General features: G+C 35.1%; 1 protein-coding gene across 1 annotated transcript; it reads right to left on the reverse strand.

Annotated features, from left to right (window-relative positions):
- Positions 1–715: 715 nt before the first annotated feature.
- On the reverse strand, positions 716–14,397 carry LOC121727023 (rho GTPase-activating protein gacK-like). The gene is made up of 8 exons (XM_042114696.1): positions 14,364–14,397; positions 5,388–5,578; positions 4,463–4,650; positions 3,741–3,847; positions 3,165–3,257; positions 2,549–2,674; positions 1,282–2,412; positions 716–946 (listed from the first exon to the last, which is right to left on the reverse strand). Exons 1-8 carry the CDS (start codon positions 14,370–14,372, stop codon positions 737–739), a joined length of 2,055 nt encoding a protein of 684 aa, XP_041970630.1. The 5' UTR covers positions 14,373–14,397; the 3' UTR covers positions 716–736.
- Positions 14,398–19,273: the final 4,876 nt, after the last annotated feature.

Consider the following 19,273-nt stretch of genomic DNA (forward strand, 5'->3'; position numbering starts at 1 on the left):
ACGTGATTTCTATGAGATTAAATTGTCAACGTGCGGCACGTGCCGACTGGCCGTCAAAAAAAGAGTGCTGCTGTCATGTATCACACGTCTCTTTTTACCACGCAGTGTTACTGATAGTGACATCTCTCTCGCTCAGGCCTTTGTTTCTCTATTCCGCTAGGTATATTAACTTTATGTGCTAAAGCCATAAAACTATTTACACAAAGTCCGCCACTCCCGTTGACATGCTCAAAATATTGATCCAACCAATTTGTATTCACCATTCATTTCTGACACTTGGCCACGTGTAACAGGTTTTTAACCGACTTAAAAAAGGAGGAGACTATATTCTCACGTTTAAATCCGGTTTCGCAAAACGGTTTAAAAATAAAAGTACATACTCGATCAACATACTTAACTTGTGGCGATGGATTAAAATAGAATATGTTCTGTATGTTATTACTTATGACTTATATTCTTACAGCTAGTCCAGTAAAATTAATCTTATAACCTAGTTAAGAAGAAGTATTTGGTAGTTATCATAATATTATGTTTAAACTTGTTTTCAAGGATAACAATAGTTTTTCTCTACATTGAAATTTTGGTCATGTGCTTCCAGACAATTTGTATATTAGATTTATTGTAATCGTGAATTGATCCACGTGTAAGGATATATTTAACATTTTAGAAGCACTATCATATGAATCTGTAGCTAATATAAGCTTTTTTTAAGTCCTTTTACATTATTAATATTGTTTCACTCGTAATCGTCAAACAATGGTATATTGTAGTCATCACTTCTCGATTTAAGTTTCAAACCAAACTGTGATTCTCTATTTGGGTCGCTAGCTAGGCTAGCAAGCTTCTCTTTGTTTCCCGCTCCCTTCCAGCTCTCTTGATTGTCTTGCTTCCTTGCCCCCATCGTAGTCGTCCTCATGTTTGATACTCTCGTTGTTAGCTGCTCCTTCTGGAAACATTTTAGCTATGAGGAAGTAGATTCGAGGTTGTGATTATGTTCTGTCAATATTAACTATTAAGGTAAAACGTGTTTCCTTGAATAGGCACAAACCGAGTTTAACTATTGACGAATTATATTTGAATTTACCATATTTGGTGTATGTATCATCGGTATATGATTAACAATAATTTATTATTGTCTTGTTTGTCGGCGATAGTCCTTACAATTATGTTTTGTTTGTAATTTATAAAGCGGAATTATAAATTTTGTAAAAACATACGAATTTATATTGAGTTTTTAATAAAAGGCAAATAAGAAACCTACTATAATAATGTATCTTTTACCTGAAAAGGGTTATCCATATAGCTGGCATATATTCGTAAAACCGGCTCTCCAGTCTTGTCGTCAAACGTCAATTTACTCTTTGGTGGAAAATTCGTCTTAACAACATTTATTTTAGGAGGTTCAGTGTTAAGTTTTTCCGTGACACCAAATAACCGGAGTGGTGCACGTTTAGCGAATGTAGCTTTTTCTTTATTGAAATCTTGATCTTCACTTACTTTAGCTTCTACGAGCTGACCGGCATATATAGAACCATCTTTGCTAAGTTTCGGTACAGACTGGTTGTCATTTGTTCGCAGTATAGTATACGCGACATTAACAGATTCAGCTGTCTTCTCGAATGGTGATCCTATCAAATTAAGATTTATATTGGGATGCTTTCGCTCTTCATTTAATATTTTCGGCGTTGTGGGTGTCTTTTGTTCAAATTGAGTAGTGGTTGCAATTGTTGTTGTCGTGGTTGTTCCTTCTGTCGTCGTAGTAGTTGATGGTGCTTGGCTAACAGTAACCGGCGGTTCGGTCTGCGGCTGTTCTCTTACAACCGGTAATGCTGAGAAAATGTTGTTAGCTATAACATTGTCCATTGTCTGTCCAACTTGAGAAAAATATATCGGGGTAGTTTTCTCGTTTTCATTTGCTTCGATTACGTATCTAATAGTTGTAGGCGGAGTTTGAGTTTCAGATATTACTTCGACTAATGTTACGTTGACTGGTTGTGCAGCTGTTGTTGTATCTATGGCTTGATTGTTTTCTGTAGAATTATTTAAACTAAACGCTTGAGGAATTAATGGTATCACTGATTTTTCTTCTGTTTCTCTTTGAACGACGTTTTTGTTTTCACTCGGGACGAACGCAGAAGGTTCTTGTTTAACTATTTGGTTATTTTTCAACAAATATATTTGAGGTTCAGATTCCGAAGGCTGCGGTATACTTTGAGGTTGTACATCCGGTGCGTAAGGTATGAATTCCAATGTTGGATACTGTTGCATAAGTTGAGCTTGAAGTTTTTGCAAAAACGTTGGATCTGATTGGAAAATCGGATTGGGTGGTATGACTATTCCCTCAGGTTCTCTGTGATGTAGTATATTTTCTGGAAATTGTGCTGGCAATCCATTTATTCCATGGAATAATCCCTGAAAATAATATCATGCAATTATTAGCAATATTTTAAAGATCAAGAAAATAAAGTTATTAATTTAACTTAAGAACCCGTTTTCCAAACAAGAAAACAAGATTTACATATTTTGCAATTTTGTTTCGTTCACTCACTTGCATTGAATATTGTTGAGGTGTGAATGACTGTTGTGGCATTTGTATCGCTGGTAGACCATACTCAGAAGCGAACTGTAGAGCCGCGTTGGCTCTTATATTTTGATAGTCGATTGGGGCAAATTCCTGGAATTAAATCAAAAGTTTCCATAGAAATCATTTTTAATAACCAATAACGTTAAATTAAGAAATTTAAAAACACCCCCCGATTCGAAAATTTACGAAGATCAAATTCAAATTTTTCAGCACTGAGCGGGCTGATGATTATGAACTATACCTAATAACATGCTCTATAATGTCAACTTTCAAACAAACAAAAGCCAGTTCAAAATCGATCCATCCTTGTGGATGCTACAATGCATTGGACAGACACACATTCACAGACAGACAGGCACCTCAAACTTATGACACCCCTCTTTTTGGTAGGAGGGTTAAAAATTTAAATTATTTTAATACGAACGTATTTTTTTAATAAGCACAGTTTAATTAATATAAATGTATTTCCGTTAAAATTCCTATAAATCAATTAGGTATATAGGTGCGTTAATTACGTAATTATTTATCGGTGGCGGGCGGAACTAAACTAGTTGCAAAGAAAGCTACTCCATTACCATACCTGCGGCTTGGAAAAGCCTGCGGGCTGACTTATCTTCCCGGTGTGATAACTCTGTTCCGGGTGTCTCTCTGTTACTTCGTATGATGGTTTCGACTGGAAATAATAAAACATATTATTAGAGTTTTGTAAGTACAGTGTACGTACAAACATAATAATATTATTATCCGAATTCCGAAATAGAAATCAGCAAGATTTATGAACTTAAAACCGCAATCGCCATAAGTCCTTGTTTTTTTTAATCCGAATGTTAATTGAAGTGGGTGGTTGATAGTCGTAAATTTTATTATGATGCCTAACACAAATGGACTCGTTATATACATTTTTATTAGATACGAGCTTTTGCCCGCGGCTTCGCTCGCGTTAAGAAGTATTATTATATACAAATTTTCATCTCCTATTTTAACCCCTTGAAGTTGGAATTTATCAAAATCCTTTCTTAGCGGATGCCTTCGTCATAACATCTACCTGCATGCAAAATTTCAGCCCGATCCGTCCAGTGGTTTGGGCTATGCGTTGATAGATCACCATGTCAGTCAGTCACGTTTGAGTTTTATATATATATAGATTAATATTCACCGCGTGTGCGAAACTGGCGGCGTTACCGGCGTTATTTTCCGAGTCGATGACAACAATGGGTTTCTCTGAGAGACTGAGGTTGGGCGCTGGGATGGTGTGGATGGCACCTGTAAAGAGATTGTTCTGAAGCGATACATCTTCGTCCACAGCCGCGCAATGCCGTTATACTTATTGCTTGGTAGAACTCCTCTTAACTTCTACCAAGGTTTAAAATAGAATCCGTGTCGTTTTTCGAGTGTCCTTGAAGGCTTGAGCAGCATTTGCGTTTAGGCGAATCGTTCGTTTTCTAGTGTGTTCCAAAAAAAAATGGCATAAGTATAACGGCATTTACTTTGGCTGTAGACGAAGCTTCTTCTCCTAATGTGCACGGAAATGAGTAATAAAGGACGGAAATAATAGTACGTAACAAATAGGTAAGAATTCAAAGAGCGATTAGATAAAAAAATGCGCCAAAAAACGTTTCAATATAATATTATCATAAAATACTAACAATTTGTAGCTCAGCTCAAAATCAGCATACTTTAGAGGCGCCGCAAAGCTAGTTAGCATACCCAAGGTTCATAAAAATACATGAGTTGGTGTCTTTAACCTTTGTAACATTAGGCAGAGATGTCATCAGTGCTGCAGATAGTGCAGATATGATGAAAGCCATTGAAAATAATGAAATCCTAAAAACATAAGCCCAACATAAAATAGAAAGTGCATAAAAACAGCCAGTCAACCTGTACCATCAGCACTGACGATGGGTGGTGACGACGCGGACCTCACGAAGTCGAACTCCGGGGTGGGTGGCACCACTGGTGTGGTCGGCAGTGGTAGCCTGGGAGTGGTGCTCTTCCAGAACACATTCCTTGTGTTGAAATGTACGGGACTCGCGTTGAACTTCTTTATGGCGTATCTGGAATTAAAACTGTTTTGACGGTTATATTTGGTATTTCTGTGTATTTTCGCTAGTTTTGTTCCTCTACATAGGATTCTTGATTGCTCTGTGTCGATATCAAGTTTTATAATTCTGTCAAATATCTAAGCTGTATCTGAGATTAGGGATAGATGAAAACAATTCTTCCGTGACACGACACACGACACGTATAGGAATTTATTCCATATTCTCTTGAGACCTTCATATCAAATTCTAAAGAAAAATATATTTTCGTACTCCAACAAAGTCTGCGTGTAGACCGGCGGGCCCACCAGAAGCCCCCTAGCTGTTGCCCGCGACTACGTCCGCGTTAGCAAAATGTGATAACAAAGATAATGAAAAAGAGAAAAAAACTCGTTTTTAAAGTTCCTTACTCAAATAGCAAAAATGGGAACTTATTACAAAGACATTGAAGCCTGTCTGTCTGTCCGTCTCCAGGTTGTATCTCAAGAACCGCGCTAGCTAGATAGTTGGCGTAACCACGGCGTAAGTAACGTTTTTATATTGCCGCTATAGCAACAAGTACTAAACACAAAATAGAGAAAGTATTTAATGGAGGCTCCCATACAACAAATACCTTAATTTGGCCTCGTCAATCGCTTCAGCCCTTTCAGAGATTAGCCGGAACAAACAGACAGACAGACATACAGACAAAAATTGTAAAAAATGTTGTTTTGGTGGTGTTTTGGCCTCGTCTCATTCCGTTTCGTTTAACAAACACTACATACCTCTGCGGGGTGTTTCTATACATGATGTACGGCCTATGTGACGGCGTCGCCACGAGTCTCTGCTGGTACATCGGCCGCAGCATCACCCCCGGGCGAAACGGTGGCGGCGCCCGGACCCTGTTGATGGTACTCATCCGGTTTACGTACACCGCCTGCGAGGCTGAGCATAGCACCAGTAGTACGAGGTTTATCTGAAAATAAAGCCCAAAATATTATTTCATAATGGCCAAAACCAAAAATAAACTAAATCTCATTCTTGAATTATACAATAAAGACCAATATTTAATAAGTCTATACATTGGAAGTTCGCCTAGGCTTATGGTACTGAGAAAATCTTCTAAAACTAAAGACTCGTATGAAGAGCATTATGAACATCGATCGGTTAAAAGAATATAACCTCCTCCTTTTTGGAAGTCGGTTCAAAACTGTTAAGATCGTATTAGTATTATGGCCCCTGGTCTCAGCCTATCCCTTGAGGAAACGAGAAAGAAAAAGAGCTAGCTTTAAATTTTCCTGACAAGAGAATCAAGCGTTTGTATGCCATAATATAACTGAATCTATACATCTATACATATAAATAAAATTGAAGTGTCTGTTTGTAATATTGAAAGAACCGTTTCTTACTACATGCATATGAATGTACGATACATATACCAAAATAGCATTTTTTACAATTTTTGTCTGTCTGTATGTCTGTCTGTTTGTTCCGGCTAATCTCCGAAACGGCTGGGGCGATTTTGACGGGACTTTTTTTGGCAGATAGCTGATGTAATAAGGAGTAACTTAGGCTACTTTTTAACTGACTTTCAATAATATATTTTATTTTTTTATATATTTTGTTCGGAAAAATTCTCTCTTTTTTATTATATTCGTTATCACATTTTGCTGACGCGGACGAAGTCGCGGGCAACAGCTAGTTTTAAATATTTATAATAAAACATACTTGTTATATCGAAGTTTTGATACTGCATTTTCCGCATAGGAAGTTAAAGTAATTCACAAATATTACGATGATTCAGAGAGCTGGGAGCATTTCCTTTGCCGTTTCCTAGAACGCCCTCTCTCTTTAACTGGATATCTAAACTTGTCTTCCGGCAAAAACTTGTCTTGTATTTTTCTAGATCGGCATACTTATGAAGAATGCTATCGCACCTTATAAGTTATCGCCAGACAATGTTTCAGTGTTACACTGCTTAAGTATTCGTTCCCACAGTTCAAATGAAGAAATATCATTTTATTTATAAAAGTTACACTTACGAAAATTAAGCTGGCGTCATATAATTGATATTTATTTCTTCTTTATCTCAATTTAATTTATATTTCAGATACTTGTTATCTCACGACAACTGACTTTTGCAAAAATCTTCGCTCGCTTTGAATAGTACGTTCTAAGATAAATTAAAATGTTGTAACTTTTTACACTTGTTATGTTGGACTATAAAAGTTCAATTTTTCATAATTTTCTCATAAATTTCTGAATAACTTCATACATAATATTGTGCATGTCGTGTCTGTAGGAGGTCATTGCCACATTATTTCACTTTTAATAAGCGCAGTGTTAGGTGCATAATAGTCGGTAACATGCGATGCGTTGAATGTCTGCAGTGAAACGGTTTACGGGTGAGCGCGGATGAATAGATAAACAAATCCTGCTCAGTGCTCTACAGTAATATTTTCTTAAAGTAAATGTAAAATTGCTATAGTAAATAGGTTTTGCAGGAAGAATAATATAATTTCATATTATATTTTGTCCTATGTTAAATGACATTGTTCATTTTGTATAGTGACTCTGTAGTAAATGTAGAGAACATGAACTTACTTAAAGTTCTGATTAAAATATTGCTGAAAATTTATTAGAAAACTTCTAAGTTAGTTATATTATGATCTTATGACATAGTTTACAAAAAGAGAATGACCAATTTACTTAATCAACATACATTGACGAAATATACAACTTTTGCCTTGTTCGGGCGTTTGCAAAACAATAACAAAATTATAATTTTAATGATTATTATTCAAGTAAGTATATTCTTATTTTTATGGTATTCTAAATTATTAAAACTAAATTATCTTGTATATTAGTATTATCACAGCGGTATTATTATTATATAGTATTTATTGAGGTAGTATTTTGTTTATCCTTTTCAGCCACAGTGTTAGCTATAACTTATTTTGTAATTACACTGTCAAAAAAGTGAAAATTTGCGTGTGTGAATGTGGAAGATGAGAAGACGAATTTCGCTATTCTCTGACTTAACGTGATTAATATTAATTGTGTTGCACAATCACGCAATCATGTAACAACCATTTTAATTTGTTGGTAGAAAATTAATAAACCTTTTTAGATTACTGAAAAAGCGTTTACCGGTAACAGTCAACAATTTCAGTGACAACAATCAAACAAATTAAATGATGATTAACTTTAATAGGAAATAATAATTCATAATATCGTCGCAATTGTAGAACAAAGACGGATCTGCAATTTAGCCATTTTACAGCAGAGCCCTTCAAAGATTTTGTGTTGTATTTTGTTTCATATTTTTAGAACTAGTAATTTAGTTGACGTGAAATTTGGGCATATGGTTTGGTTTTATGAATTTTATAATGTGATTCACAGTACAAATACCTAATTTGTGTAGTTTTTTTAAAAAGTCACATCAGTCGTTATTTCCTGGAGTATAATGTGACGTATGTAATAAACCGACGTTATTGTATGGAGTTTTGTTTTTAAATTCATGACGGTTGAAACATTCCGTCAATATTCTAGGGATATGTCTTTAAATTTATGGTCGGTTTTGAAAACTATAGGTCTAGGAAATGGAATAAAAACATAAATTTTTTTAGTAAGCTTAGTAAGAAATAACAATAATATATAATCAAATTCTTGATGTATTAGAACTTTTTAAAAACTTAATGATCTTAATTCCTGTACAAAAAATATTTTATATAAAAATAACACATTTTTTATACAATTTCCGTCGCCCATAGACACACGCAACATCAGAAGAGCTGCAGGTGCGTTGCCGGCATATTAAAAGGGAATAGAAGAAGATAGGGAAAAGAATAGGGGAGGGTGGGGAAGGGAATTCGCCCTCCGGTGAACTCACTCACTCGGCGAAACACAGCGCAAGCGCTGTTTCACGCCAGTTTTCTGTAAGCCCGTCATATTTCTCCGGTCGAGCCGGCCCATTCGTGCAAAACCATGGCTCTTCCACGTGCATTATTATACGGTACAATATATATTTAAAAATAAATATTATTATGAAAAAATGCAATAACTTCTATAATAAAACAACAGTAATTGTCTAAACAAGTAAAACAATACAACCGTTGCTGTTTTTTGCCACCAAGTTGCCAAAACTTAGTGAAAATCTCATTAGTAGTGCATTGGAATTTGCACTGGCATGGAGGTTTCATAGTTTGAGCATCGACTATACGCCCTTTTCTTAATGCATACGTTTTGCATAAGTTTATTAAAGCTTTTAGTTTTATTTCCCTCCACTTTTCTTTTTTTTCGTTCTTTAAGATTGTTGAACACGATGGAGATGATGGATTCAAGTATCTGCTAATACTAGATACAGAAGGGCAGAAATAATCATCAGTTTCATGTTGGCAACAAAACGGGTCATCACATTTTGCATGTCTTTTTACTGGTGTTGCAGTTGGAGTTTTGGGTACTAACACTTGAGAATAATCTTGAATATTTTCAGTTAATAGAGATGATAAAGTACTAAAAATGGGAGTGAACGTTGTTGAGAATCTAACGTTGCTGAGAACTTGTAGATTGAGGAAATTCGTTTGCCCCAATAGACGTCATTTCGCCTGCAGGCATAAAAGGATCGTCATTTTATTCAGGAATAGAAATGGAGGCAATTAATTTATCTTGGTGATATTATTTACCTTTATGAGATGGTTCTTGAACACGTCTTCTGAAAAGGCATAATTCCATACATCTTGCATTTGCTAAGTTGACAATATTTCAGCTGCTCCTTGTGGTCATTACCACAAGGATCTGCTGAAATATTGTAGTATAAAATATGTATGTATTAAATTATTAATATTGTTGTTGTACGTATTTTTTAGCGGAGCAGACACCTATAACGCCATTGCATTACAGGAGTCTGCCCCGCTAAAAAATATATGTAAGTGCTAGGTGCCTACCTAGAACTTACTTTTTTTTCTTCAAGCAGCAAAAATTATTTAGCCAATTTGTTTAAATATTGTGTACTCTTAGAATATGACAATACAAGACAAGCATGAGCGACATTGGGATTGCAGACTGATATAAGGCAGTGCGGCTCTTAAGATGAAACTTATCAAAGTTGTACGTTTTGAAAATAATTTCAAAAAGCATAAATATTAGAAATTTTAAACATAAATGAAAAAAGCATCAAAATAAGCGTTATGCTAACGGTTAAATCAAATTACAATTTAAAATGTCATTATATCTTTATTATTTTTTATCAAAAAACGACCTATGTTAAATTATGTGCCACGAATAACGTCGGATATGCAAATCCAACCAGCATCTATCCATAGAAAAGTGACGGTTCATACGGTACGCCCTTAAATGATCCATATAATAATGATGATTGGTTAATTCCGTAAATAAAAAAGTACCTACAGAAAAATAAAGAAGAGTTTTGACTCTTATATAGTTACTTTTATAAAGCTTAATCAGTGTAAATACTAAAATCATATACCAAAAAAAGTAAGTCCATAGAACAACGACGGATTTATTAAATCCGTCGTTGTACGGTGCATAAGAAAATTAAGTCTTCTGTTCGGTCGAATTCGGTCGCGTAACAATCAATTTTCTACTGTTCTTCTATTTAATGTAGCGAAAGTGTTTAATTTATAAGTAAACAGCATCTCAAGTCTTTACAAAGCAACAAAATATTATGATATTCACTTACCCATAATAATATTATCACCATTTTGCACAAACTCTAACATCCGTTTTAACCTTGAATGCATAATATTTTGAACTTATTCGAGTTACACATGCCTAATACGTATTATAAACTATTTTAATATTCTTAAAATTTTATTATTAAAAAGTGCGTTACGAGTAAAAAGTACGCGTAACCGTAGAACAGGGACGGTATTGACCATCCGCCGCGGTGAGCGGGGGGTGGGGGACGACGCCGTCCACCGAACTCAGACGCATTGTTAAATCCGTCGTTGTACTACGGTCACACAATCAAATCCGTCGTTTTTCTAGTCTATAAATCAGGCATTTAGTGGATTTTTTTATAAAATTTTATAATCAGTCGATAAAACACATATTTACATGTCGATTTGTGCAATAAACCAAAAATTGAAAAAAATCTGATCAGTCTTTATTCTACGATCATGACGATATGATTGACGGATTCAATTTGGATGGTTTCATGTAATATCAAAATTGAATATTACTGGCATAGTAAATTATTATAATATACCTAATTATAATTATTTTCCATGTTTAAGGAAATTGGATCCACGCTTTATCCTGTTCAGTCCAAAAAATCTAGTTTTACCCTACCAGACGTCAGTCAGTATTGCTTTAATGAATAAAAATATTGATATGATGAAATAAAAAAATTAGGGGGCTCCCACACAAAAACACAATGTTTGGCCTATTTTGCTCTATAACCCTTCATGAGTAAGTCCGACTCGCACTTGGCCGATTATATTTGAGTTACAGTTGTAAAACTATGAATAGTTTCATTAAAGTAATAAAAAATAATAATAAATGTCTCTGTTACCACCAAATGGTTGACTGGTAGTAGGTAGGGCATTCCCTATGGCATTAAGTCCGCCATTGTACCATCGAGGAAGTTGATTCCTATGCAATTGACAGACCAACGTTATTTGGTCGAATATGTCAATTCAATGTTAATTGTGATCTGTCGGATCTGTACCTTCATGTCTGTCGGCTGGGTTTGACGTAACGCGACCAAACTACTTAGGTCCCCGATTTGCATAGGAATCAACTTCCCTGATAGTACATTGTGCAAAAAGTATAAAAAAATTAATAAAGCAGTCAGGGGAGTTCCTATACGTCTGACTACTCCAGCTCTCGGTAGCACTTACTAGTATCGTTAACAAAATCTCTACCTGGGTGCGGCTTCCCTTTGCAAATAAACTATACCTAACGCAAGTGCAATGAACATTCTATTTGAACTTTAAAACTATAAAAACTTATTTTAATACATCAGACATCAACAAGAAAAAGGTTTTCTTTTACGAGGCAGGTGTTCGTGCAACAAATAAAGCATAACGCTAACGGTCTGCTTCAGTCTAATTGTTCAAGTCCGCTGGAGAAATTGTGGCTTATTACTTCGAGCTAAGTAGCACCTGAGCGCCATGTTAATTCTAGATTTTTGCTTTTTAGGTGTAAAGGAAATTTAGGTTTGAAGGAAAAAAATGATTAATTATTTTTGACTGGTTGTTGTTCGCAACATAGTCGCCTAGCCGCTTAACGCGTTGTACTGGTTAATTTCTTCGGGATTGAACTATACTAATACGAGTGTCGAGTATGTCCTTTTCCACTAAAAAAGCAGACTAGATGAGTTATCGCGTGGGAACCGTAAATTTTTAAGGGATTAAAAGTATGATACTTTTCCCATCACGGTACTATACCATACATATAGCGGTTTGGGCGTGAAGAGGTAATAGACGGACAGAAAGACAGACGCCTTTTTATATCAAGTAAAGTATGAATATTGTGTAAATATCTGTTAAACGCCTATTGCTTACTTAATAAGGATTGCGGTCGAACATACTGTGAAACCGTATAGTACTACAGCAAAGGATTTTAGTCCAGAGAGCTCATTTGAATTTTTCTTACGTATTTTCATTTCTTTACTTATAAGTGACGAATTGTCATGGATCATTTGTCGAGAACTCGATGTTTAATTGTAAGTAAGTAGGTGATAACGGGGACGTATGACAGTTTAAACGCAATGTGAAATCTGGCTAGACCGGTCCCAGTAATAGTTCTCTCCATGTTCCTAATGATACCATATGTGTGCTGGACTTATGCGATGATACATTGCTATTTTAATTCTTAACCGACTTTAGAGGTAGTGGAAGAACTGCACACAAAGCAAAGAGCGGTCTCTGAACACTTGTAAGCATAGTTTTGTTGTGTCAGTCATTGCATTTATATTGCTAGGCCGTAAAACTGCTAAAATGTAATTTTAACTGCACTCTTTACCTCTTCGTAATAAAACTGTAGAACCGATTTATAAAAAAGTCCCAGGAAACTCATTAGAGTTTTAAGTATATACCTACTTAGCATAAAATCCATTGTATACGATACCCGCATGATTAACGAAACGAAATAGTACACGAACTAAGTTGCAAGCAAAATTTAGTCAAAAAGACATTAATAAACAAATCTTATATAATATTATAAAATTCTCGTGTCACAATGTTAGGCCGCGTACTCCTCCGAAACGGCGTTACTGATTTTAACCAAATTTTATATGCATATTCAGTGGGTCTGAGAATCGGCTACTGGGTACTTTTTATATTGATAAGTTCATTTGTTGAATAAATAATAGTAAATTATTACAACTCGAGACTGACGGCGACCATTGTTTGTGCGACGGGATAGCGATGGACGTTGCCATGGTGACATACTTATTTAGTCACTTCAATAAAATAATACGGGCGAAATACTTTATATGGCAAAGAATCGTTTGCCGGGACAGCTAGTAAAGATATATATTTCAAACTACAAAACTTAATTGCCAAAAGTGACTAACGTTGGTATACTCAGTAGTTTTCTCCATAATACGCGGTGACTGACTTGTATACCCGACTGATTACCGCAGAAATCAATGATCTCTGCACAGATAAGTGATATTGATAAGCAATCACTCTCTCCTCAGAACCTTGTCAATTGCTATTTCATGCTCGACTGAGTGTATGAGTAATGCGTAGACTAGTCTCCCCAACTGATAAAAAGAGATCGGGAGCTTTCCTCACAGTGGATGTAACATGAGTAGTGAAATTTATTTCCCCTGGCGCTTAACTTACCGAAAATGTAAAAACAATTTTAGATAAACAAAGTTTAGAGTATGAGATAATTATCTCTAACACTAAGTACTCACATGCGGTTTTGCTTGATAGTTTTACTCCAAATCGAGTAATAATTACTGTGTGGACCGCAAAACTGACAGCTCGAAGGCTCGCATCGAGCCGGCTTGATGGAATTAAATATATCGATTTAGAATAAAACTATCGAGCAATGCTGAATGTGTGGATGAAATCCCGAGCCGCGGGTTTTGCTCGACGTTAATGCTCGATCGAGCAAAACCGTATGTGAGTACTTAGCAAGTAGCTAATAATGCTATTGCGCTGAAATACATTTTGAGAAAACGTTTTTGGGCTTTATTTTTATTAACTATAGGTTGCTGCAATTCATGAGCCTTCTGAAACTCATGTAACTCTAACGGCATTGTTAATTGAACATCTATCATAAGCTCCTTTGAGTCGTGTAAAGCAAATAATAATCAAGTTATGGATATCGAGAATAGGCGCCCTGTTTTTTTATCCCGCGTATTCGGGAACAGACGGCTCAAATCAGCTCAAATCGACGAACTTAAGTATGGGTACGGAAAAATCTACGAAATTTGTTAGTTCGGAGACTAAAACATATTTTGTTATCAGGTCGCAAAAAATAATGTTCAAACGTAACGATTTAAAATAGGAGTAAGTAGCAAGTAGAGACTAACAATTTTTACTGTACGACCACATTCTCAATGACTTTTGAAAAGTGTTTTATTTTCATTTATCGCCTGTTATATTATGTTACTCAAAATAAACAGTCGCTGTAAGAGATTGCATCGTGGTTTGACTTTTTATTATTCCAGGCTTTTTGAGACTTATTTTTAAAATTCCTTGCTGGAAATCAGATCTTTCAATCTGATTTCCAGCAAGGAATACATCAAAATAAAAAAATATATCTAATGGAAACCTTACCCTATACATGATTCTCTCCGGTGTGTTCACTGGCTCAAATTAAACACGGCCCTCGCTATCATTGTCCACTGGTACACAACACTGTCTTTATGGAACAGAAGGGTATTTTTGGAAGTCTGAGTGCGTAAGTCAAGGACACAAGTCGATGTGAGAGTCAAAATAGGTCACCGTTGGTTTTTATACACCCCCCACCCCCCATGCGCGTGCGCCGATCGCGCGGGTGCGGTCAGCAGGTGCATTCAACTGCATTGTAATTGTTTCAGTATTAGATAAAAGTTAAAAACATTATGCAATAATTTTTTTTTTTAATAAAATACTTACTGAAAAAGTAAGAATGAAAAAAAAACAGTTTTCAAAATAAAATAATGTGCTAACTATTTACTTACGACTTCGTTTTGCTAAAGTCATAAAACGATAGATAAATTATAACCGTATTCAAAACTGTTTCATTTGAACATTAGTTATATTAGATTTAACGTAAGATATAATAAAATAAGGTGGCTTTAGACTTCCTTTAATTTTATTATTGATTTTCAAAAATAGTTAGAAACTGTTATCGTAATTTAAGGAACGATTAAATTATGTAAAATAGGCTCTACATCGTAAGGCTAGCTTTCTAAATTAGAATTTGAAGATACACAGTATGATGAGGTTTAAATCAGCATCCTCTATCGGTTGTATTTGCAACTTTTCGCTATCGATCCACGCGAAAAATATACCATCCTCATCACCTTGATGAGTGGCAGTCTTCCATCGTGCGTTTTTCGCGTAACTTTCTGCCGCGCACTGTAAAACTCTGGAACAAACTGTCACCAGCAGTATTTTCGGACCTATATGACCTGAAAACCTTCAAGAAGAGAGCGTATTCCCTCTAAAAGGCCGGAAACGCACCTGCAGCTGTTCTGATGTTGCGAGTGTCCATGGGCGACGGTAGTTGCTTTCCATCAGGTGACCCGTTTGCTCGTTTGCCCCCTTGTTTCATAAAAATAAAATTAACTCTTCAAAATGATGTCGAGAATCAAATAGCATAGGTATTCTGTAGCATAATCAAATAGTATAATAAAAACGCAAAATTCTTTTTAAAAGAGCCTAACTCTTTAAAAAGGATCTCTTTATAACATTTAAGTTTTTCATTAAACTTAGAAGTTAGATGCCACGCAGATTCCGCAGTTACAAAAGTAGTACTTAGTGTGCAATTTTTATGGTCTGCTTGTTGTTTATAACTGGTGAAAATACCATTAAAATTTGTTAAATATTTTTGATAATTGCTTTAAAATTGTATTCAGAAAGTCATCTGTGATGTAACTGCGATGATATTTATACGCTTGATGAAAATAAAATTAATAATATGAAAATTATATTAACATGAGTAAAAAAGTTTAATTACCAACTCGACTGAGAATTGCTAGAACAATAAATAATACATACATTTTATAAAAGCCTTTCCTATGTTTAAGTAATACGGTACCGACCTCTTTGCGGGCCAAGGAATGGATTTCGAAAATCTTTGCTTCGGGAACACTGTATTCTATGTAATTCCAAAATGCCTTATTAAATATAAAACACTAGAATATGACGCCCGCAACTCCGTTGCGCCAAAATTCGTTTATCGCGTGGGAACCGTACATTATTCCGGGATAAAAACTATCCTATGTCCTTTCTCGGGGCTCACAGTATCTCCATGCCAAATTTCAGCAAAATCGGTTCAGAGGTTTGCGCGTGAAGATGTAATAGACAGACATACATACAGACAGCCAGACGGACAGACAGACAGACGGACAGACAGACAGACAGACACACTTTCCCATTTATTATATTAGTATGGATGTCAATCCATACTAATATAATAAAGGGATATAATAAACCATGAAATTAAAAGGTTTTTAATTTATTTTTATATTTCAGTTGATTTAATGAAAATTAATTTAAGGTTTACCATTTATGACGTATAAAAAAAACTACTAGATAGATCTCGTTCAAACCAATTTTCGTTGGTAGTTTTTATAGTAATGTATATCATATATTATTTTTAGACTTATCATGCCCCCTAATTTAGAAGTTAGAGGGGAGGATTTTTTCCACTTTGGAAGAGTCTCTCTCGCAAACTATTCAGGTTACAAAAACGTTATAGAAGAAACTTCAATATGATTTTTAAAGACCTATCCATAGATGCCCCACACGAATAGGTTAGATGAAAAAAAATTTTTTATTGGTTTTAGGTTAACCATTTATGACGTATAAAAAAAACTACTTGCTAGATATCGTTCAAACCAATTTTCGTTGGTAGTTTTTATAGTAATGTACATCATATATTATTTTTAGATTTATCATGCCCCTACTTTAGAAGTTAGAGGGGGGGGGACACATTTTACCACTTTGGAAGAGTCTCTCTCGCAAACTATTCAACTATTCAGGTTAGAAAAAAATGTCATGAGAAACCTCAATATGATTTTTAAAGACCTATCCATAAATACCCTACACGTATAGGTGAGATGATTTTTTTTTATTTCAGTTGTACCTATGGGGACCCCTAAAATTGTAAATAATTTTTCCATTTTTGTATCAAAATCTTAATGCGGTTTACAGACTACATCTACTTACCAATTTTCAATAGTATAGCTCTTATAGTTTCGGTGGAAAGTGGCTGTGACATACGGACGGACAGACAGACAGACAGACAGACAGACATGACGAATCTATAAGGGTTCCGTTTTTTGCCATTTGGCTACGGAACCCTAAAAACATCCAACATTGATCAAAGACTACACGGAACCGATAAGAGGTGATAACTGATAATACGTTATTCTTTCTTTTCTTTTCCGTAAATGTCAGTGGCCATCAATTACACCCTAGGGCCAGTCTAGAAAGTGAAGGCAATGGAGCCTAACACACAGGAAGACTGATAAAGGTGTCGATTATGGTTTTATGTAAAGCAGCATTTCATTCCGGCAGGGCTCACGCCTACTCTTAAAATATAGTTCTACGTGGCTTGACTGGGTAGGAAATATAATATAATATTATCAAATAATACGCATTACTTAGTCTGTAGTTTGTGTTACGATTCTCTGACATTCTATGTAAATCTCAAAACTACCAAACCGATTTTGATAAAATTTGCAGTATTCTCTAAGTTGATTAATACCCAAAAAAAGGATTACTTAAATCGGACTTGGGGTTCCGAAATTAAGTGAACACAAACATAAAAAATACATACATACATACACTTTTGAAATTTGGCACAACTATTCAGATGCTGACGTTCTAGCATGTACGAAAACTCCTTTTGAGGTCGGCTAAAAATACTACATGTGGAGTGTTTAGGTAAGTGCCAAATGGTTCTTTACTGCCATCTATATTTTCAACTCTACCTTTTATTGACTAGAAATAAGCAATGGCACTAGACAGTGTCGTATACAGTATATAACTACTCGTTAGAAAGTTGCAATCGCTGAGCAAGTAGACATAGAAGTTTTAGACATCGTCCCCAGATGGCACCAGGGGCGCCATTCTTGTATGTCGAATCTCGGTCGAATTATCTTGCTGTCCCTTTCATAGGGGTATCAAATTGGAAATGCATAAGCGTTTTCGCTAACGAGTTTCTTCAAACTTAACATGTATGGAATACAACACGTAGCTAGGTGATTAAGTAGTATCAGAGATGTTGATTTATAGGCAGATGACACACCTTCGTAATTTGTTCGCGCTATGTCAAACCTAGCCAACAGATCACTACTTAATATTGAACTGACATTACTCGACCCAATGACGTAGGACGTCAACTCCCTATGAATCAATTTCATCGAAGGTACTATAAGTATCCAAATCCAAACCGATATTTGGATCGGATAAAAATCAAGGGATCTATTCTTATAACTAGAGTCTTCGATCACTAATATACAAGATTCACAGTCCGCGCCAAAAAACGACCTCACTAAAAGAGCACCAAACGCAACATTCTGGTGGACTTTCGATTTAGTAGTGCTCGAACGCTCCGCTGGGAAACATGTCCCAGTGCTCGTTCAACAATTGTAAAAATCATACGTTTAAAACGCAAAAAAAGGATGGAATGTCATATTTCCGGTAAGTATTAATTTTATCCTAATATATTTCATACAATTGTATTATAAATATTGGTATTTCGTTAAGAAATCAACAAAAAACAGTTTTAAAATTAAGTTGTAAATAAATCAACACGAGGTATAAACCATCTCTCTCATTTCAAATTCAACTCAATTGCGAATACTCATACTAAAGGTACTTATCGTAGTTTATCATGCCCACTTGAAATGTTCGGGTTATACACTGTGTTGTTTCTGTTCCATTTGATGGAGTCGCTAATAATTATTATTTATTTTATTGAGGAATATATTTTTTAGGTTTCCTCGAGATCCAGTTAGATGTGGAGATTGGATATCAGTTATAGCACGGCAAAGATGCGAACAATTTTTCAAGCCGACTTTAGCGAGCATTTGTATTTTCTAAGCATTTCTTTGTATGTTCTAAGCATTTATATTCAATGTATACACGTATATTTTAGTTAACTATAAAATTAAACATATTAGAACAACATAATATTACTAGTAAAAATAATTACTCCACACTTTATACATTAAACTTTGGAAAAATTAAAAAATTGACTATTAAAATTATTACAATCAACAAAAAATGTTGAACAGTTCGACTCCACTCATACTTTACTTCACCCTGTTCCAGCGGCGAAGTGCGGCCGTAAAATTATTGAAGTGCTTTTTTGGAATTGTAATAATTGAAACTTTAAGACATATGGAAACTTTAAGACATATGGACGATGGTTGAATTAAGTTTGAAGCGTGCGTCGTTCGTAAAAATTTATTGCTTTGTAAACACAAATTGTACATTGTTTTATAAAAAGATCTTTAATAACTATTATT

The sequence above is a fragment of the Aricia agestis genome, chromosome 5 (assembly GCF_905147365.1).
Source record: "Aricia agestis chromosome 5, ilAriAges1.1, whole genome shotgun sequence".
In the NCBI taxonomy this organism is placed as follows: Eukaryota; Metazoa; Arthropoda; class Insecta; order Lepidoptera; family Lycaenidae; genus Aricia; species Aricia agestis.

Bases quoted from the DNA above. Each gene is read 5' to 3' on its own strand.
- LOC121727023 (XM_042114696.1), bottom strand. The intron at 2,675-3,164 runs GTATGGTAATGG...ATTTAATTCCAG, and splicing joins CAGGCTTTTCCAAGCCGCAG to GAATTTGCCCCAATCGACTA. The intron at 2,413-2,548 runs GTGAGTGAACGA...TATTATTTTCAG, and splicing joins CTCAACAATATTCAATGCAA to GGATTATTCCATGGAATAAA.